General features: G+C 52.8%; 1 protein-coding gene across 4 annotated transcripts in view; it reads left to right on the forward strand.

Moving 5' to 3' along the window:
• Positions 1 to 18,446, forward strand: part of Rfx4 (regulatory factor X4) — a 146,634-nt gene that overhangs the window by 63,401 nt on the left and 64,787 nt on the right. For 3 of the 4 annotated variants that reach the window (XM_021258377.2, XM_021258376.2, XM_004844808.3), the window contains exons 5-6: positions 13,299 to 13,360; positions 17,174 to 17,387. In XM_021258377.2, coding sequence (XP_021114036.1) covers positions 13,299 to 13,360; positions 17,174 to 17,387 — 276 coding nt within the window. Of the gene's footprint in view, positions 1 to 13,298; positions 13,361 to 15,317; positions 15,546 to 17,173; positions 17,388 to 18,446 lie in introns of those variants that run through there. The other variant, XM_021258378.2, reaches the window with a different exon arrangement.

Consider the following 18,446-nt stretch of genomic DNA (forward strand, 5'->3'; position numbering starts at 1 on the left):
CACGTGCGCACACACGCACACCTTCCAGACAGCTTCTTCCCCTCCTGCTGCTCCAGGCTTGCCATGATACTCCATGGCAAGTTGCTTTGGTTTGTCCCCTGCTCTGGGATGGAATCTCCATAGCATTGTCTTGGTCCCTTGGTGCTCCCAACACCCAGAACAACGCCTGGTACCTCATAAGCCCCCCATATTTGTTACAGGTTGAATGGTTTATATTAACACACCTTGCCAAGGACCAGGTGACTCATTGCTCCATGTGTGACACTGTCTCACCCTTGTGATAACCATATGACGTTGGCATTGTCCGTTTTACAGTAGGAGCTGGCTGGGGTACAAATGGCACCTGGTTGTGTTTCTACTCACTTTGAAGAGCTGCCTTCAAAGCTCTGTCTCTCCTTCCAGCTCCGTGCTCCAGTGACATCCGACGTCTGGGGGAAATCCCATAACAGAGTCCCTGTCCGGCCAGCCCTCCATCTTGGTTGGGTAATTACAACCCATCCTCCCAGACTAAAAAGTCCAGCTTAGTCCAGTTTTAAACGTGAGGCTCACGCATAAGTAAGAGCTTCCTGCGGGCTCAGGAATTGCTCTGGAAAAGAAGGAGGGGAGCAGGCTCTTTCCCTGGCCTTTCCTGTGAGGTGAGGGTTGGAGACAGTGCAGGTGGGGCAGTGTCACAGTTACTTTTTCATTGCTGAGCAGAATAGCCGACACCCTCAGGTTAAAGGAGGAAAGGCTTATTCTGGCTCACGGTTTGTAGAAGTTCCAATCCATAGATGGCTGGTTCCAAGGCAGGGTTTCTTCTCCATGATTTAGACTCTCTTGGATGTTACAAGTCCAGGCCAGGCCTCTGATTTCAAACTGCAGGGTCAGGCCACTCGCCTCGCCACAGGCTCAGGCCGGCCACATGTAGCCGGACCCTGAGTGGAGTTGGGGAAGGCCAGCTCTGCTCTGTCCCCTCTGACCTTTCCCTCCAGCTGCTCCTCCCTCTGGGCTCCTGGCACAGATGAGAAAAACACTTCCAAAACACAACTGTAGTTCTCCCACATAAATACAGTGAGGTAAATTTTAGGGAACTCTACATTGAAACAAATCCAAGGTAACAGGGATCAGAATTGTCCTAAATAGGACACCATAATTAGCTCAACGGCCAAAGCTTATTTATTAACAGGCAGAAGAACATTTTCTTTTTGATGGTACTGGGGATTGAACCCAGAGCCCCACATGTGCTAGGCAAGGACTCTATCACTGAGCTGCAGCCCTCGCCTCAGTAGGCAACTTTCTGACAGGGGTGGAAGTGCTTCACTCTGTCCAACTGAGAATGTAGCATTCAGAGTTCTCATAAAATTAAACAGCAAACATTTACACAGGGCTTTCTGTGTACCTGGCACCAAGTACTTTGTCTGTATGAACCTCATCCACTCCTCCAATACAAAATAAAGCAAAACATTTATGAGGTAGGTGTTGTAATCATTCCTATCTCATGGATGGGTAAACTGAGCCCCAGAGGAGTTAAATGCTTTGCCCAAGGCCACACAGTCAGTACTGGATTCAGGATGTGAACCCGGGAGCTGTGCCTTGAGTCACCTCATTTACCCAGAGGAGGGTATCTCAGGTGTGGGTCACGTGGGGGCCTCCTACCGGATGGGGATGGGACGGATGGCGGCTGCTCTGTACCCTGGGGCTCAGTGTGCCCATCATCTCAGTGGGGTGATGGCCCTTCCCCCTTCCCCACTGTGGGGAGCCAGGACTTCCCCTCCCGGATCCTCCGTCCAGTGTCGACTCATCTCACGTCCACCGGAGCCCAGCCCCACGTGGGGGAAGGGACACAGGGCAAAGATGAGGACGGGGCATCAGCACGGAGGAGCAGCAAGTGGCAAATGCGCCTCCTGTCAAGAGCCCTGTGGGAGGGATCGCGAGGGGCTGCTGCCTCCTTAGGGTGGGGGCCTGAGGGCTAGAACCCCAGCCCCAAATCACGACCCTCCAAGATCTGTGGGAAGCTGAGGTGGGGGCTTTTATTCCGCCTGCCACACCTTTCTTCTGCTTTTCCACTCTAAGACCAGAGCTCTTCCTTCACTGCCTTTAGCCACAAACTAAGCCTTCTATTTTTTCATTTCAATGAAGTCCAGGTTATCAGTTATTCCCTCCATGGACTGTACCTTTGGCATTGTTATCTAAAGAGTCATAAAAGTCCCCATGACCCCCACGGCCATCTGGGTCTTGTCCCGTGTTACCTTCCAGGAGCTCTGTAGCCTGTCATCCAGCGTCTGAGCCTGCAGTGCAGTTGGAGTGTCTGTGGGCAAGGGAGGTCCGCCCGCACTCACTCCTCTCTGGCTGTGATGTCCAGGCATCCCAGCTCTGTTTGGGGGAGGACCTTCTTTCCTCCCCGGGTGCCTTTGCTTCTTTGTGGAAGATCGGCTGGCTTCTCGGTGGGTCGGCCTCCTGTCGTGCCACTGATGTTCCCATCCCTTGCTACCCCATGGCCTCCGTTAGGGCAGCCTCGTAGTGAGCCCCAGAGTCACAGGGTCAGCCCCGCAGCTTTGTTCTTCCTCAGCTCTGTACCGGCCATTCCGAGTCTTTTGCCTTTCCATATAAGCTTTAGGAGAAGTTTGTTGATGTCCACAAAATAAGTTGTGGACTTTTGATTGGGATCGTGTAGAATTCCAGACGGAGTAAGGAAGAAGTGACATCTTGGACACTCGCGTCTTCCTACCCATGAACATGGAATATCCATTTATTTAGCTTTGGTTTGATTTCTTTCATGAGTTTTGCAGTTTTCTTCACATACGTTGTGTACATATTTTGTTAGACTTATAGATAATACTGCATTTCAAGGGTGTTAGTTTTCAATTTCAAATTCCACTTGTTTGTTGCTGACATTTAGGAAAGCAAATAATTTCTGTACATTAACCTTGTATCTTGCAGCCTTGCCGTAGTTTCTTCTTACTTCCAGAAGGTGTTTTTTGGGTCAAATTTTAGATTTTCTACAGAGATAATTATGTCATCTATAAACAAGGATAGTTTTATTTCTTCCTTCCTACCTAATATATAAACATTTTAATTCATTTTACTGAGGTATTGCCTTAACTAGTGCTTCCAGTGCGATGTTGAAGGGAGAGCTAAGGATGTCCTGGCTTGGTTCCTGATCTCAGTGGGAAAGCCTAGAATGTCTCACCATTAAGTATGATATTAGCTATAGATTTCTTGTAAATATGCTTTATCAAGTTGTGCAAATTCCCCCTCCCTATTTCTAGTTTACAGAGAGTTTTTTTCAAATCATGAGGGGTGTTGGATTGTGTCAGATGTTTTTTTCCTACATTAATCTAATCATATTTTTTTCTTTTTTAGCTTGTTGATGCAATGAATTACATTAATTGATTTTCAAATGTCAAACTAGCCATGCATACCTGTGATAAATCCACCTTAGCTGTGGTATGTAATTTCTTCTAGATATTGTTGGATTCAGTTTACTAATACTCTGTTGAAGATTTTTGCATCTATGGTAATAAGAGATATTAGTCTGTAGTTTTCTTTTAATATTCTTTTTTGGTCTGAGTATTAGGGTACTGCTGAGCTCACAGAGGAGTTAGGAAATATTCTTTCTGCTTCTGTCCTCAGAAAGGGATTGTGGAGAATTGGCATAATTTCCTTATTAAATGTTCTGTAGAATTCTCCCATGAGCTCATCTGGGCCTGGAGGTTTGCTTCTTTTTGTCTGTCTGTGAGGGAAGGCTATATTACTTGTTGATTCCGTATTCTGATTCTTTTTCTTTTGAATGAGTTTGGCAAATTGTGCCTTTGAAGAAATTGGTTCATAGCAACCGGGCTATCAACTTTGGGGGCGTAAACTGGTTCTTCTCCTTCTCCTTTCCCTTCTCCCTCCCCTCCACCCTTGTGCAGTTCTGCAGACTGAACCCAGGGCCTTCACTCTGAGCCACACCCACACCTCTTTAGTTTTTATTTTGAGACAGGGTCTCACTAAGACTCACTAAGTTGCCCAGGCTAGGATTGAACTTGTGTTTGTCCTGTTTTAGCCTCCTAGAGTTCTCGGATTACAGGTGTGAGCCACTGCGCCTGGATTCAAATTGTGTCCTTTGCCTTCTAGTCTGCGTTTTCTCCTAACTGGCTGGACGTGCTGTGGCAGGTGAACGGGCTGCTGTGAACAAACCTTGGGAATTGTGGTAGTGAGGTTGGGTGGGGCGGCCCTGCTGTACGTCAGGTCTCAGTCTGAGCGCGTCTGAGCCTCCGCACGGTGAGCTGCGTGCCTTTCTCGGCCTCCCGCCCCCGACCGGGCGGTCCGGCTGGAGCTGAGCGTTTCCCTCCTCCTGCAGGGGTCGTGCAGTCAGTCAGTGGGCGGGAGCCGTGTTTCCCTCCACGCCCCTGGGTCAGTGGGGCTCTGATGAAACCCCAGCCGGTCTGTTGTTAACGAGGACAGGAGGACAGGCCGTGGTAGGGGAGCGGGGTGCTTGGAGTCTCTCAAAGCGGCTCCTCTGCCTTTCAGGACAGCGTGGCTGACTTCGAGCTTCATGGCACGGAGGTAGCTCACAGGATGAGAGGCAGAGGTGCTGTTTTTATTCCCACTTAGGGATCAGACGGCTGCATCCAGTGGTGTAGCAGTCGGCCTGTTTCTTAAACCAAGTCCAGGCGGAGATATGCCGGCTCTTTGGGTGAGGCTCCGTGAGCATCAGACCTGCTCTTCCTTTCTCCCCTGTCCTCCGAGGCAGGTGGCTGTGGATTTCTGCGTCACCCAGGGTCCAAGTGGCTGCCACGCTCCGAAGGCCGCATTCCCTGCAAGATGCAGGAGGAGGAGCAGGAGGAAGTAAGGTCACAAGCCCGGCCTGGCGCCCGGACCGGTGCAGTGGTTCCTCCCACCTCTCCTCGTCTGCCCTGGGCTAGCGGGGAAGCACGAAGCTGCATCCCTGCCTCTTGGGATAAAACTTGCTGGTTAGGAAGAGGAGCGGCTGGCGCCTGGCAGTGCTGACCCACGTAAGGCCTTTGCGGTCCACGCACCCTTCAAGTCGCTGCGATGGGCGGGAACCCAGACTCAGAGCCAGGGCGGACGGCCGTGGCTTAGGATGGGCGTACGTGAAACGGGCTCCATGGAAGTGGACAGTGTTGTAAGTCAAAACCACGTTCGCCCCCCGACCCAGCGTGTACCGTGCTCACCTTCACAAGCCCTCCAGTCACCAGGTGCGCAGAGCAGCACTTCTCCGGGCCGGGAGAGGTCAGGATTCAAAGTGCAGCTTCTACTGGCCGTTTATCACTCTTGCGACACCTTTAAGTCAAAAAAAGAGTAAGTGCAACCATGGTCCGTGGGGCCACCTCTGCTGGCAGACTGGGAGCCCTGGAGGGGACGAAGGAGGCCACGTGACCACGCGGGGCTGCAGGTGGGAGTGCTCCGTGCCTCACGGGCTGCCGGCAGGCTCCGCACGGTCGCAGTGCAGCTCGCAGACCTGAGCGGCCTTTGGCCTCCCGGGCAGTGCCGGGGCTGAGGGCGGGCGGGGGGTGGAGACCCCAGAAGAGAAAAGGAGACCCGAGAAGGGCGGGCGGGGACGGGCGTGCTGCCCTTGGGTAGGCTACGGTACTGCAGCCCACCTTGTTCTGGAGGACTTGCGGTCGTGGGCGGCTGGGCTGCCGGGCCTGTCCCCTAGAGTCCTCCTGGGTGCCACCCTGGGCCGTGGGGAGATGCTCCAGCGCCTGCGAGATGAGATGAGAAGTCCCCTTGCGTGGCTCGATGGCCTGGTTCCTCCAGAGCCCCTCCGCCCACCCACCGACCTCGCCTCCCACCTGGACCCACCAGGGCCACCCGCACAGCCACGAGGCAACACTGCAGAAGCTGGGCGTTCAGGGGCTTTGGGGTCCTTCTCTTCTGGCCTCTTTACAGTTTTCAAAGGAAAAAAAATTAATTCCAAGGATAGAGTTTCTCCCTATCTTAAATCCATGCATGTAGGTCTCTTATGCCGGAGAAGCTGCTGTAGGGGTCCCGGCAGAGTATGTCCACGGGATTTCCCATGGGAAGGTTGAAGTCGAGGGCCTGTCAGCTCCCCAGCTAGCAGCGGCATGGACCTAGGCAATCTCTTGAGGGTCCAGGCCTCAGTTTCCCTCTCTGTAGACAGAGTAATGATAGCAATCGCCAGGAGGACTGTGGACCGAGAGGGAGAAGCGCCACACAGCGTGGCGCCGGTCAACACAAACGTGTCGCCTGTCAGCAGTAAATATCATCTCCCTTCACGACAGCAGCACTGCATGGCTTTGACCCACAGGGGTTTGAACATATCACTGCTCACGTGTCAGCATCCCAGCCCTTCTGGGTGCTCTGCCTTCTGAACAATTTTGAGAACAATTGTTCTAAAAATGTCCCACATCACTCTCTGCCATCCTCACCTGCACCCTCTCTTATTATCGGCTGCAGAATTATTCCAGTCTTGACTTTCCCAAATCTTATGTAACTCGCCTCATTCTGGCTGCGTCCGAGGGCAATGACTGTCTTCTCACGAACTTGCGGCGCCTCGTGCGGCCACCCGAGGAGGCTGCCAGGCTCACACGTGGCTTCTTGGGCTTCTTGAGGGGCACCGGGATCCCCGCCAGGGTGGACGAGTTCACTGTTGCCTTCCTGGCCCTGGGCGTTTTCACAGAATCCTTCATCCGTCCACCCATGTGATTGAAATTCTACTTCTGGCTCGCTGCACTCGATATGAATTTATGAAACTTCTCTTGCTCTCTTGTTCTGCTCCTCCAGTGCCCAGTGCTGCTCCCAGATGCTCCCCGGTCAGTTCTATCCGTGTGGTCGAGCCGCTCCCAGACGCTCCTTCCAGGCTTGAGATGGGATGTCTCAAGTCCTCAGTCTCGCCCTAGCCTTCCTTCTGTTTTCTCCTCTAAGGAAAGTGTTGGTTTGTTGACAGAAAACAGAGTGAGTGGTGCACCTGCAGACTTAAATGTGTGACAATCAGATCCCTGTAGCCAATTTCTTTCTCTAATCATTTCTTTCTTTTGTTAAAATAAAATTGTTGACATGTTGTAAAAACCCACAAGATTTCACAGTACGTGATTGTAAAACAAGAACTGGTCATTATATTAAATTTCTCACTCTTGCTATTGGCAAACCCCTTCTCCTGACCCAGAGGCCCCCTGAATAGAACCCCGAACTCGAATTTTAGACCGCAGTCGGCCTCCCTTGCTGTGTGTACATGTGAGTGTGTCTCTGCCAGGCAGGAGCATTTGCACTCATTTGCATTGCCCGAGTTTCTTTTAGGTCGGTTCTTGGCGGTGCAAATCTTCAGCCCCTGGGGGTGGATTGCATTTGTGAAGACAGCCAAAAGCCCAGTGACTACTAAGTTGATCGCGGCAACGCGATATGGGGCCAGAGTCACGGGATGCTGTGGAGCAGTGGCCCCAGTGTCCTTCCTGTGTGGCCCCGAGGTGTCTTGGAGCAAGGCCAAGAGTGGACATCGAGGTTCACGCGCTCCTGGAGGCCACCTCGCTGGGCCCGGTGTGCCAGCGAGAGGCGAGTGGAGGGACCGAGGGACCCCATGCCTGCTTCTCCTCTGGCCGCAGCCTCAGACCCCAGTTCCCCCTAAGGTGGGCCCCAGCCTCTCTCCCTCGGGGTTTAGCATGAAATCCAAAGCTGAGTGTAACCCACCGCTTCCCACTCCTCCCCTTCAAGAGGGAGTTCTTAGGGTTCGTCGCCAGCAGCGCTTGCCTCCACCTCCTGTGCCTTTAAATCTGCACCCACAGAGCCTCGCGGGGGTGCCGGTGAGCCCCTCGCCACCCCTGAAAGGAGCCGGGCCACTTCCCACCCCTGGCTGGAGCCCCCAGCCCCTGTGCTGAAAGGAAGGAGGGTGGGATCCCGAGTAGTTGAAGGGAATTTGGAAGGCTGGGATGTTGCGGAATGTTAGATCAGTAGCGAGAGCAGCATGTGGTGTTCTTTAGGCAGGCTTCATTGAATCCACACAAAACAAGAAAGGGGCTGCCCGCCCGTCTGCTCATTTATCAAACAGCGAAGCTCAGCTTTCACAGCTCCACAAAAGTGCTTTGCTGTTTGCTGAGTCCTGCTCCAGAAATTAAAAGCTGCACAGGCTTCGAGGGGCTGCGTCGACCCTGCACTCGGAGACATTGGCCAAATGGTGCCCGTCTTTCAGGCTCAGGGCCAGTGGATTATTTAGTGAAAGGACAGGAGAATAATTTGTAATTTGCAGCCCATAAGAAACACTTAAAAAAAAAAGCCAAACCCCCTTCCCACAGGGCTTTGTTGCGGCTGCTGGGAGGAGGAGGAGCCATCTGCACCCGGCCCTTTCTTTGCTGGGAGTGGGAAAAGTCTTGACCTCGGCTGGGACAAAATGTGCTGCGGGCCGTCGCAGACTCCTCCCCTCTGGTTTCCTTCTCCAAAGTCGCCTAGCTGTCTTTTCAAAGGAGGAGGAGCTTGGGCCATCAAATACGGTTAGGTTAGAGAACTTTCCCACCCAGGAGCTAATATGCATTGCTTGGGAAAATATCAGTCCATAGACCTGGATCGGATGTGTGGAGAGAATGGGCCTGGAAGGGATGGGCACTGCAGGACCAGGGCAGGCCCCGTAGGGGTCCACATGGAACTCCTGGCACCAGCACCCCCTGGGCAGGCAGCAGGTGGCTCCTCTCCTCCCCTCAGGCCAAGCTGTGGCCTCCAGCAGTGCCTCACTCCTGGATGGGTTTCCTCTCCACACTTCACTACGGAGCACAACTGGCCTTGAATTCACAGCGATCCTCCTGCCTCAGCCTCCAGACTGCTGGGATTACAGGCATGCGCCACCACGCCCAGCTTCAATTTAGCACATTTTTACAAAGTGTTAATGCCTTTCTACACTTTGTGGAAAGAGACTTGACAGCGTTTTTGTTTTGTTTTGTTTTTTAAGACCAGTAACATGCTTCTTCCTTTTGATGGAGCAGTTCTACATATGAGAAATTATTAGGCAAAAGACATAAATGAGGGCTGGGGATTTAGCTCAGTGGTTCTGTTGCCTGCCTCCCAAGCGCGAGGTCCTGAGTTCGATCCCAAGTACCAAAAAAACCCCCCAAAACACTATGCTGTAAAACTACACTGGATAAGACATAAATGAATAAAATAACAATAAAAAATAAAAATCTTCTGCAGAGAGTGCTTAGTGCACTATTTATGTCAATAGAACACTTAAGATAACTTCAGTAGGCAATAAGAGGAGAGATTTGTTCATTCTTCTCACAAAAAAGTGGTGAGTAATGTATGTGAACTAGAGCCATGTGCCATTCCATGGTGTCTGTGTGTGGCACGGTCCGAGTCCAGGTGTCCCCTGGTGCCACATGTGGTCACAGGCACAGCTTGTAGAAGGCGATTAGATTTTGAGAGCTGGCTCGCTGTTAGGAGACAGGGCCTGCTTGGAGGGCCCCTGGGGCAGGGCCTGGAAGGGTTCCTCTCCCTCCTGTTCCTCCCTTCCCTCTGCTTCCTGGTCCCCATGCTGCGAGCAGCTCTCCTCCGCCAGGCCCTTCCACCTCGCCTTCCTGCCCTGGAGTTGGCCATGTAGGGACTGAAAATGTGAGCCAAAATACACCTGTCCTCCTTTAAGTTGTGGGTATTGAGTTTTTGTCCCTGCAACAAGAAAATGACTAAGACAGCATATTTTAAAACATTATATTAATGCCTTAAATATATACAATTTTAATTTGTCAATTTAAAACAAATTAATTACTTAGAAAAAATTCTAAGGACCTCATAACTATGGTCCCCAAACAAGTGTCCAGGGGAAGATTCCTGGGAGGAAATGAAGTACAAGCTGAGATGCAAAGGAAGAGTGGACAGCAGGGAGGCAGGGGCACTGAGAGGACACAGGACAGCAAGGCCAGGCTTGAGGGTGAGGCATGGTGTGGCTGGAGCATAGGACTGGGTGAGGCCCGCTGGAACCGAGGTGGGGCACCTGCGCATCTGGACTTGGTCCAGGGCGTCGGAGAGGTGGTCGGGTGGGGGTGATTGGAAGCAGGGACAATGGGGACACCACTGGGCTGTTGGAGAAGGAGGCTGGGAGTAGAATCAGGATGTATCCGAGACATAGGGCAGAACTGGTGGCAGCCTGGGAGTGGCAGGTGTCACTGTTTGGAGAAGGCAGAGCTGTACCCGGTCAGACAGTGGGAAAGATCTCGGGGGGAGGTGTACAGGAGGGACGAGGGACACACTGTCAGGGAGGGCGCGAGGCAAAGGGTCAGGTTGAGGGGTCGGAGGTGCAGACCTGGGAAAGGTCCTGAGCCTGGTGACGCCCCTAGTAGTCTGACGTGGCTGGAACCGGGGTTCACAGAAGGCAATTTAGAATCTTTGTTTCTGGCAGAGGGCTTCTGCTGAGTCCGGTGAGCCTTGCAGGGGTGCCAGTGGCCTCTGAGGGTTCAGGGGACCTGGAGCCATCCATTAGCAAGTCCACCAGGGGCCCTCGACTATCCACATGGTTTTTGCTCTTGCTTTTGCAGTGTTGGGCTCAAGCACAGGGCCCCGTGCATTGCAGAACTCTACCCCACCCCAAGAGTGACATCTGTTAGGATTTTCATTAGCAGAGTATTTAATTGCCAGGTAAGCAGACTCCACCCAAGAGATGTAAGGGCTCGGCCAATCTCTCTCACCCCCTGCCTGTTGGGATCATGGCAGAGGCACCAAGGTGTTTCCGGGAGGGCCAAAGAGAGAGGACAGAAAGAAATCTTCCCTAAAGAGTAGCTGGAAACCAGAAATCAATTCATCCCTCAAACACACGAATGTGGGAATGCAGAAAGAACTACGACTTCAAAGAAACAAAGGTTACTGCAGAAGGCAGGAGTGGGGGCTTGGGGACACTCGGTTACACACTTGTGATGGTGTCAGGCCTGCCTGGGCGCTCCACTGTGGTGCGCCCGGCTTAGTCTGTCTCAGCCTCAGTTTACTCATCTGTGCAATGGAACCTAGTGGTGGCCACCCAAGGTCAGGCACCTGCATCGGGACAGGAACCCTACAAGCCCCCATGCCAAAGCTGCGAGCTTTACCTCTGTGCACTACCCAGCTCACTAGGGAAACAGAGGCAGGGGCAGGGGCATGGGAAGTGGGAGGAGCTGGAGACAGAGGGGACTCTCCAGGGCCAGGAGGGACATCATGGGCTTGGCAGTCCACACAGAGGGCCAGCAAGGCGAGGAGCCTGGGGAACAGCCGGTGGGGTGGGGGTGGACAGGAGTAGGTGGCAGGGACGGCAAGGCGCCTGGAGTGAGAAGGAGCCTGGAATCTCTGCCAGGCAGTTCAGGGACGGGGCTCAGCTTGTCCTCGGCAGGTCCTCGGCCAGCCAGTGGGCTGGGTGTGTCTGGCCCAGACAAGACAGTTCGTGGCTGAGGAGGTCCCACGGGGACACAGAGAGGCTGCAGGGCTCAGGAGATGCCTGGAAGGCAGACTCGGCAGGACGTGGGACCTGAAGGGTTAGGGAGAGCGGGTGGGGAGGACTCCCCCATCTGTCTCAGGTGACACAGCAGTGATGCTGGTCACCCAGATGCTAACGTCACATGCACTGGCACACACATTATTCAGAAGGGATAAGTCAGCCCCGCCAACATGGAGGGAATCAGCCCAGTGTGACAGTGCAAAGAATTACAAACACACTCAAGCATGCTTTGTCAGCCCATGGAGGTAGAAGAAATGACTCCAGAGGCCTGTCCCCAGGTCCCTGTGGCCGGGTGACCTGTCTGTGGACTGGAGCCTGTGTGTCCTGGCCGCGTGGTCTGGGGCAGCATCAGGACCTTACTTGTCAGCTTTGTGAACGCCGTGTGGGTCACCACTTGGACAGACACTTAGCAGGAGTTCAGAACCAGCCCAGTCTCTTAAATCTGGTAATAATACAGCTTAGCAACCCAATACAACATTGCTGTGTCCTCTTATTATCTACAGAGTACTTGCAGGAAATGATTTACTTTTTAAAAAGAAAAAGGAAAATTGCACTCTAACACAGTGGTGGTGAGTTTTTGTTGCTTTTTTCAAGATTATCCTGAACTTCCTTTGTCAATTAGGAGAATTTATAGTAAGAAAGTCCTTTTCTAGTTGCATAAGAAGTTGATCTCATACACAGATATGATACGAAACCCTTTGTGTTCCAGACACAATCCCTAACAAATACCCATTTTCACTTGTTCCCTCCAAGCTTCTGTATTCACACAAACACACATCATGACCATGGCATAAACACCCTGTAAGATCTGATGGTTCACTGAAGACTGCATCCCTGGCACTTTCATATCATGACACAGTGTTTGTGGTCATCACTTTACTGGCTGCATGGGCTCCACTAACCTGCATGCTTACCGCTTACCCGGTCCTCTACTCTATCCCTGGAAATCTATTTGTGTTATTTCTCATTTTTTACTCTCTCCCTCTCTCTCTCTCTCTCTCATAGCCCCAGGCTTAGCTTTGCCTTATTTTACATTATTTCCTTGGAATCAATATTGATCAAAAGGTATGAGTAGCTCATGGCACCTGATACATACTGTGTAAATGCTCTGGCCAAGTGCTGTGCTAATAACCGCTGTGTTTGGCATGGCTGAGTGCTCCTGGTTCCCTGCAGCTTTGACAGCATGGAGTATTATCATCTTCAAACTGTTCCTACAGGGATCCAACATGGAGTCTTATTACTGTGCCCACTGGCATAGGAGAAATTTCCCAGAGCTACCAGCGTGCCCCTGTCCTCTTATAACCCTATTCTATCATCTCCTGTGCTTGGGTGGGAGGAGACCAGAACTCAAATCCCAGCCTGTTTTTAGCCAGCTTGAAGACCCCCAGCCCTGTGCTTATGCTGCTCCAGTTTGCCTCCATCTGCCTCGGCCTAGGCTCCCTGTCAGCCATCACGCCTCCCGACGCCAGCTCCTGGGCCAGTCCTGCAAGGCTGAGTGGCTTACGAGAAGGGGCTGGTCTTGGGGAAATCCGGATGGCACTGCCTTTCTGGCAGCAGCTCGGGACGGGAGGGTGCGGGGCCCATCGGGGCGGAGGGGGCCTGGGTTCTGGGTGGCCGGGAGCCGTGGACGGTTGGGAACAGTGAGTGGCTCATCCCAGACCACGGGTTCCCTCCTGCGCCATGAGCAGCAAGGAGTGGAGCCCCAAGTGGCCGCATGAATCGGGGCCCCAGCACCATGACAGAGCTCCCCACAGGCCTCCCGGCAAGAGTGATCTTCTCAGGACACCCACAGATTCCTAATGGGTCACCGCTGCAAGAACCCTGTTTCCCTCTCCTTCGGCTTGCTGTTTGCCAACCTCCGTCGCTGGGCCCCAACTTTTCCCAATGGGTAACAGATTCTTGTGTTGACTTGCAGATCATAAGGCAGCAGTTTCCACAGCTGACCACCAGGAGACTCGGGACCCGAGGACAGTCAAAGTAAGCACTGTACACGCCCCTGGGCAGGAGGTTGGCCCACAGGGAGCAGGCGCTTAGGACAGCTGCACCCTCCCGGGGTCCCTGGGCAGAGGCCGGGTGGAGCCTGGCTTTGTGCTGCCCTGCCTTGAGGTGTTCTGTGTGAAGTATTCAGACACTCGCGGAGCACCCGGCCTCTTGGGTGGTCCCCGGAACTCGGACTGTTTTCCCCAGCAAACTCTGCAGCAAGCCAGAGAGGCTCACAAGTTTCACCCACCGACAGGCAGAATGGCTTCCACCTGCCCGTGTCAGGTACAGAGTGCTGGGTGCTGGGTAGGACAGGCAAGAAAAAGAATCCGATTTCCAGCAAAGAGGGTTGTCACAGAATGACAGCGGGGCGGCAGCTTTCCCAAGGAGGTCCCTGAGGGCCCCCCTGGAAGAAGGAGGGGCTCATGCACTGCCCGTCCCAGGACTGTGTTGGAGACAAGACGCCGCTGGGCTGCACAAAACCTGCATTTTAGGACTCACCTTGAAGGATGTTCCTCAGGTCGCTGGCTATTAATAGGTGGTTCTGAAGAGGGGCGGGGTCCCTACACCACGTTTCTCTGGAGACTCCTCCACACCTTTCTGACGCCAGTGTGCACAGGGCCGGCAGGCAGCATCTCCGACCCTTTTGGCCGTGTTGAGCAAGTGGACACATGGAGAGCTGGGAGCCCCACAGCCCTTTCTTCTTGCAGAAGCCATGCCTGGCTCTGCGGGACCTCTGGCTCGGAGGGGTCTCGAGGCCCGTCCATACTGCCCTGCCATCCCCGGAGCTGCACCCACCCCTGTCGCCCCTGGACAGCACATTTTTAGGCTCCAAGGGTAGGTTTGACTCCAGGAAAGTTAGGAGAAGGAAATGGATGCTCAAACTAGGAGAATCCCTTTTTGGCACAGTTCTGAAAATAATGAGACTCTTTTGTGTGGCTCAGAAGCTCTTGGGCTCATTTCCAAAGGGATTTCCAGAAAATTTGGGAACAAAGGACAGCTTGGAATAAGTTCCTAATAGTTCTCCAAGGTGACTATTCTGAAAATCAAACCCCCCACCCCCCTTTTTTTTTGTAGTGGGGCTTGAACCCAAGGCCTTGGCCCTGAGCTACATCCCCAGCCCTTTTTAAATTTTGTATGTGAGACGAGGTCTGGACAGGGCTGTCCAGGCTGGCGACCCTTCTGGGTCAGCTTCCCAGAGTGCTGGGATTATAGGTGTGCATCACCACACCTGCCTTCCACTTCATTTACAATGAAAAATTCGGTAAAAAGATGAGGCTTCGACCTTGGTGAGGTCACAGAGCACAAAAGCCGGATTCTTCCTTCCTTGCCTGCTGGTGACACACACAGCTGACTCACGGATGCCAGGGCGGATGGGAGGCAGTGGAACAAATGGCCGAATCCCTGGCTCTAATACATTGCTGCCCATTTGTGAGAAGAGTAGACAGTCAAGACAGCTAAGTCAAGAGAAAAGGTGGCAAAAATACAACAGAAAGGCTTCTTATCCTACAAAACTTGGAGAAAGTTCCCCTCTGTCCATGTTGAGAATCTGGTTTTGCTTTTCTCTTTCTTGATCCAACAGGTTGGCAAAATGAGCAACATCTCCTTAGCAGCTCTGTGTCCTCAGTTGTCTTGTGTCCTGCTCACACCTTCTGCCAGAGGGAAGCAGTGAGCAGCTGGATCTCCATCCACCCCGGATGAGAGCAGAGCCCCTTCCTCACAGTTACCGGGACAGAGGAAGGCGGGGTGGCTAGCGAAGGGCGCTGGGGTGCAGTACAGAGCCCAGACTGGGATATGGAAAAGGGGCCAGCGTGATTGCTTTCCTGCGGCTGCCAGTGTTAGCAACATGCATACTGAATAACCAAGAAGTGACGCATTGTGACTGTCTGAGTCCCAGGAAGGGGAAGGGACTCTGAAGCCAGAGGGGTCTCCCTAACTGTCCCTCCTCCCCCAGAAGGGGCTTCCGGAACCTGGCAGCTGCCCCTCCCCCACCTCCTGTGGAAAGGCAGTTAGGTGACAGTTGAGAGGTGGAAGGCAGTCCCAGGCACCAGCCCGACTAGAGAACCTTCTGATAACTGCACTGGTTCAACATGAGCTGGCCTCTCTACAGAGGGCCCGACCTCATCGGTCCAGCAACCCAGACAGAGGCCAGCTGCCCAGCGGGCAGAAATGTCTCCGAATGGTATCAGGGGTCGAGGGGGCTTGGGGGAGGCGAGACTGTTCAAGATACTTTGCTGTTGGCCTCATCCTCTGATGACCAGCACACAGCCCAGGGGAGAGATGACTACAGTGGACCCTTGACTTAGGACCTCAACTCGGTCCTGAGGGCCAGTTGTGACTCAAGTTGGTCAGTAGAGGCTCAGGCTCCTCTACACAGCCTTCAAAGTCTCTCTCCTGTATGCAGAGAGGTCTCAGTGTCCTTAATGGCCCAAGATTTCTCAGTTAGCCCCACACAGGAGAGGATGCTGTCATGTTTCTTCCAGAACTCTTTAAGGGTTAAATCTGTGTCTGAGACCATCTGGAAGCACGAGTGGCTGGCATTTGGGTGGTAACTCAATACTTTGTTCATAAGTTTAAACTAAAATTCTGGTCATGACCCAAGTTGTTCTATGTCAGGCCAGTCGTAACTCGAGGGTTCACTGTAGTTCATATGTTGCGTGGTGTTTCTGCAACCAAGGTCTATGAATTACCTTAGTGTTGCTGTGGGACTGAGAAAATCTACTGTAGACCTATGAAACCAGAATCTTTGAGGGAGGCAGGAGTCTGAAATAAGTTTTGCAGGAGATTCTTGTTAGTAAAGTTTGAGAATCACCAGCCTTGTAGTTAAAGAATACTTCTCGTGCTATGTCCTCACTGGGTGACCATGGTGTTAGTACTTACATTCTCCGAGCCTTCGTTTCCTTGTCTGTAAATTGGGGTACAAATTAGCTCCAGCCTGGTGGGAATTGTGTGGACTTAAATATGCCAACCTGTGTCAAGCCCTTTACATGACAGATCTCAAACTGATGTGTTTCAGAATTCCCAAGGTGCTTCTCAACCTCATTCTCGGCTGTCCTGAACCATTAGGCCCTGGGAAGGGGCTGAAAATGTCTGTTTTTATTAAGCCCCATCAGGGATTCTGACACATGTCAAGGTTTATACTGTCAGACGGATGAGCTCTCTGACCTGGAGGAAATTACCTGTGCATTCTTGCCTCCTCCTCATCTTCAGGAAGCCTACAATCATCTGTACCACATAGGATTATTTTACAGTCAGTGTGTGTGAAGCACTTTGCTCAGTGCCCACCGTACACATACCAAGTGCTCGGCAGCTTGTAGCTAAACTCCAAACGCCAGGTGGCTTCCAGCCCTCTGGATGGAAAGCACTGCTATTACCGAGCCTATTTTAATTTAATAAAAAGTCTTGGTCTTTGACATATGGTGTTAAATGAAGCACTGAACTACAGCTCCCTGAGACGCAGCTCTGATTAGGAAAGGCACTGGCCAGGTGAATTTCGGTGGAGGTGCGGTTAGCAGTTCCTGAGCCCCAAAGGCACTGCACCCCGGGGTCACGTTCAGTACACAGTGAGACCAAGCACAAGTGGAAAGTTTTCCTCCCCTCTCCGCCTTGCAGCATTTGACTTAACGTGTTCTGTAGGAGGCATTCGGTTATTTTTACCTGGCTGATTGACGGCTAGCACGTGGCGCGGCATTTAACTGGATTTCAGAGCCGTCGAGCTCGGGGAGGGTTAACCCTTCCAGGCCTGGGTAAGAGGTGCCCAGCCCGCCCCACCCCTCACTGTGGCCCTGTGTGCCCCTCTCCGCCGCCCAGGTACCATTACTACGGCATCGCGGTGAAGGAGAGCTCCCAGTACTACGACGTGATGTACTCCAAGAAAGGAGCCGCCTGGGTGAGCGACACGGGCAAGAAGGAAGTGAGCAAGCAGACGGTGGCATACTCGCCGCGCTCCAAGCTGGGCACACTGCTGCCCGAGTTCCCCAACATCAAGGACCTGACCCTGCCGGCCAGTCTCCCCGAGGAGAAGGTGATGCCCCGGGGTGGGCGGGGCCCTCGCCCTGTCTCCCTCTCCCTCTCCCTCTCCCTGACCCAGACGCTGGGACTGCAAAGTAGTACCCAAAATATGAAGGTGTAGCTAATGCAGAGTTCATTTCTCCGTCGTGACAAAGGCAGCAGACAGCCGTGAGGTCTGGGCCACATTGCGGCTTATGGGAACCACCTGTATTTACAACATTGCTCTATATCCAAAGCTACCCTGATGTTAGAAAGGTCACCCGTCACCTCTACCTTCCCTGCCTACCTCTGTCTCTGTCATCTCTTATCTGCCTCTGCTTTTAAAGTGTGTTTTTATTAGTCCACGTTTGCAATACATGATCACATCCACAGAGCACATCTCAGTTCCTTTGTTTGTCCCCTTCCCTGCCCTCCTTCCCCTCCCTCTATCTCTTGGTCTCTCTCTGTCTCCCTCTCTCTCCCCCCTTGAGACAGAGTCTCTCTATGCAGTGTAGGCTGGCCTTGAACTTGCTATGTATCCCAGGTTGGCCTCGAACTCAAGGAGATCCTCCTGCCTCAGCCTCCCGAGTGCTGGGATTATAGGCATAAACCACCACACCTGGCCAGTCCCCTGCTCAGTTGAGCAAGATCTCTCTCCCACTTGCTACCTAGTCATCCATCACTGTCTGTCTACCCACCTGGCCCCTGCCCTACACTCTCACGCCCCCACTTCACAAGGGGAGAGCCCCTCCACTCTGGATTACATTCAGGACAAAGCTCATGTTTCCATGGGCTGCAGGGGATTTGGTGAAACAGAACCCACAGAAAGAGAAGGTTTTTACAGGTTGAGTGAGAGAGCTGGATCCCTCTCCCCCTGGAGCAAGTGCAGCAGCTCCCACAGGAATCCACAGCCCGAGGGCAGCATGCATGGGAGGAGGAGCAGAGTCTGAGTGGGCCGAGAGAGCATGCACACCAGTTTTTATGAAATGCTCATCCACACTGGGAAACGAAGACACTGTATGGATGCTTTAGGAACTAGATAAATATCTGGGGTTTTCTTTGGTACCGGGGATTGAACTTGGGACCTTGCGCT

Source organism: Heterocephalus glaber, unplaced genomic scaffold, assembly GCF_053883595.1.
Source record: "Heterocephalus glaber isolate CG9 unplaced genomic scaffold, H.glaber_assembly_v1.0 deba00001572, whole genome shotgun sequence".
In the NCBI taxonomy this organism is placed as follows: Eukaryota; Metazoa; Chordata; class Mammalia; order Rodentia; family Bathyergidae; genus Heterocephalus; species Heterocephalus glaber.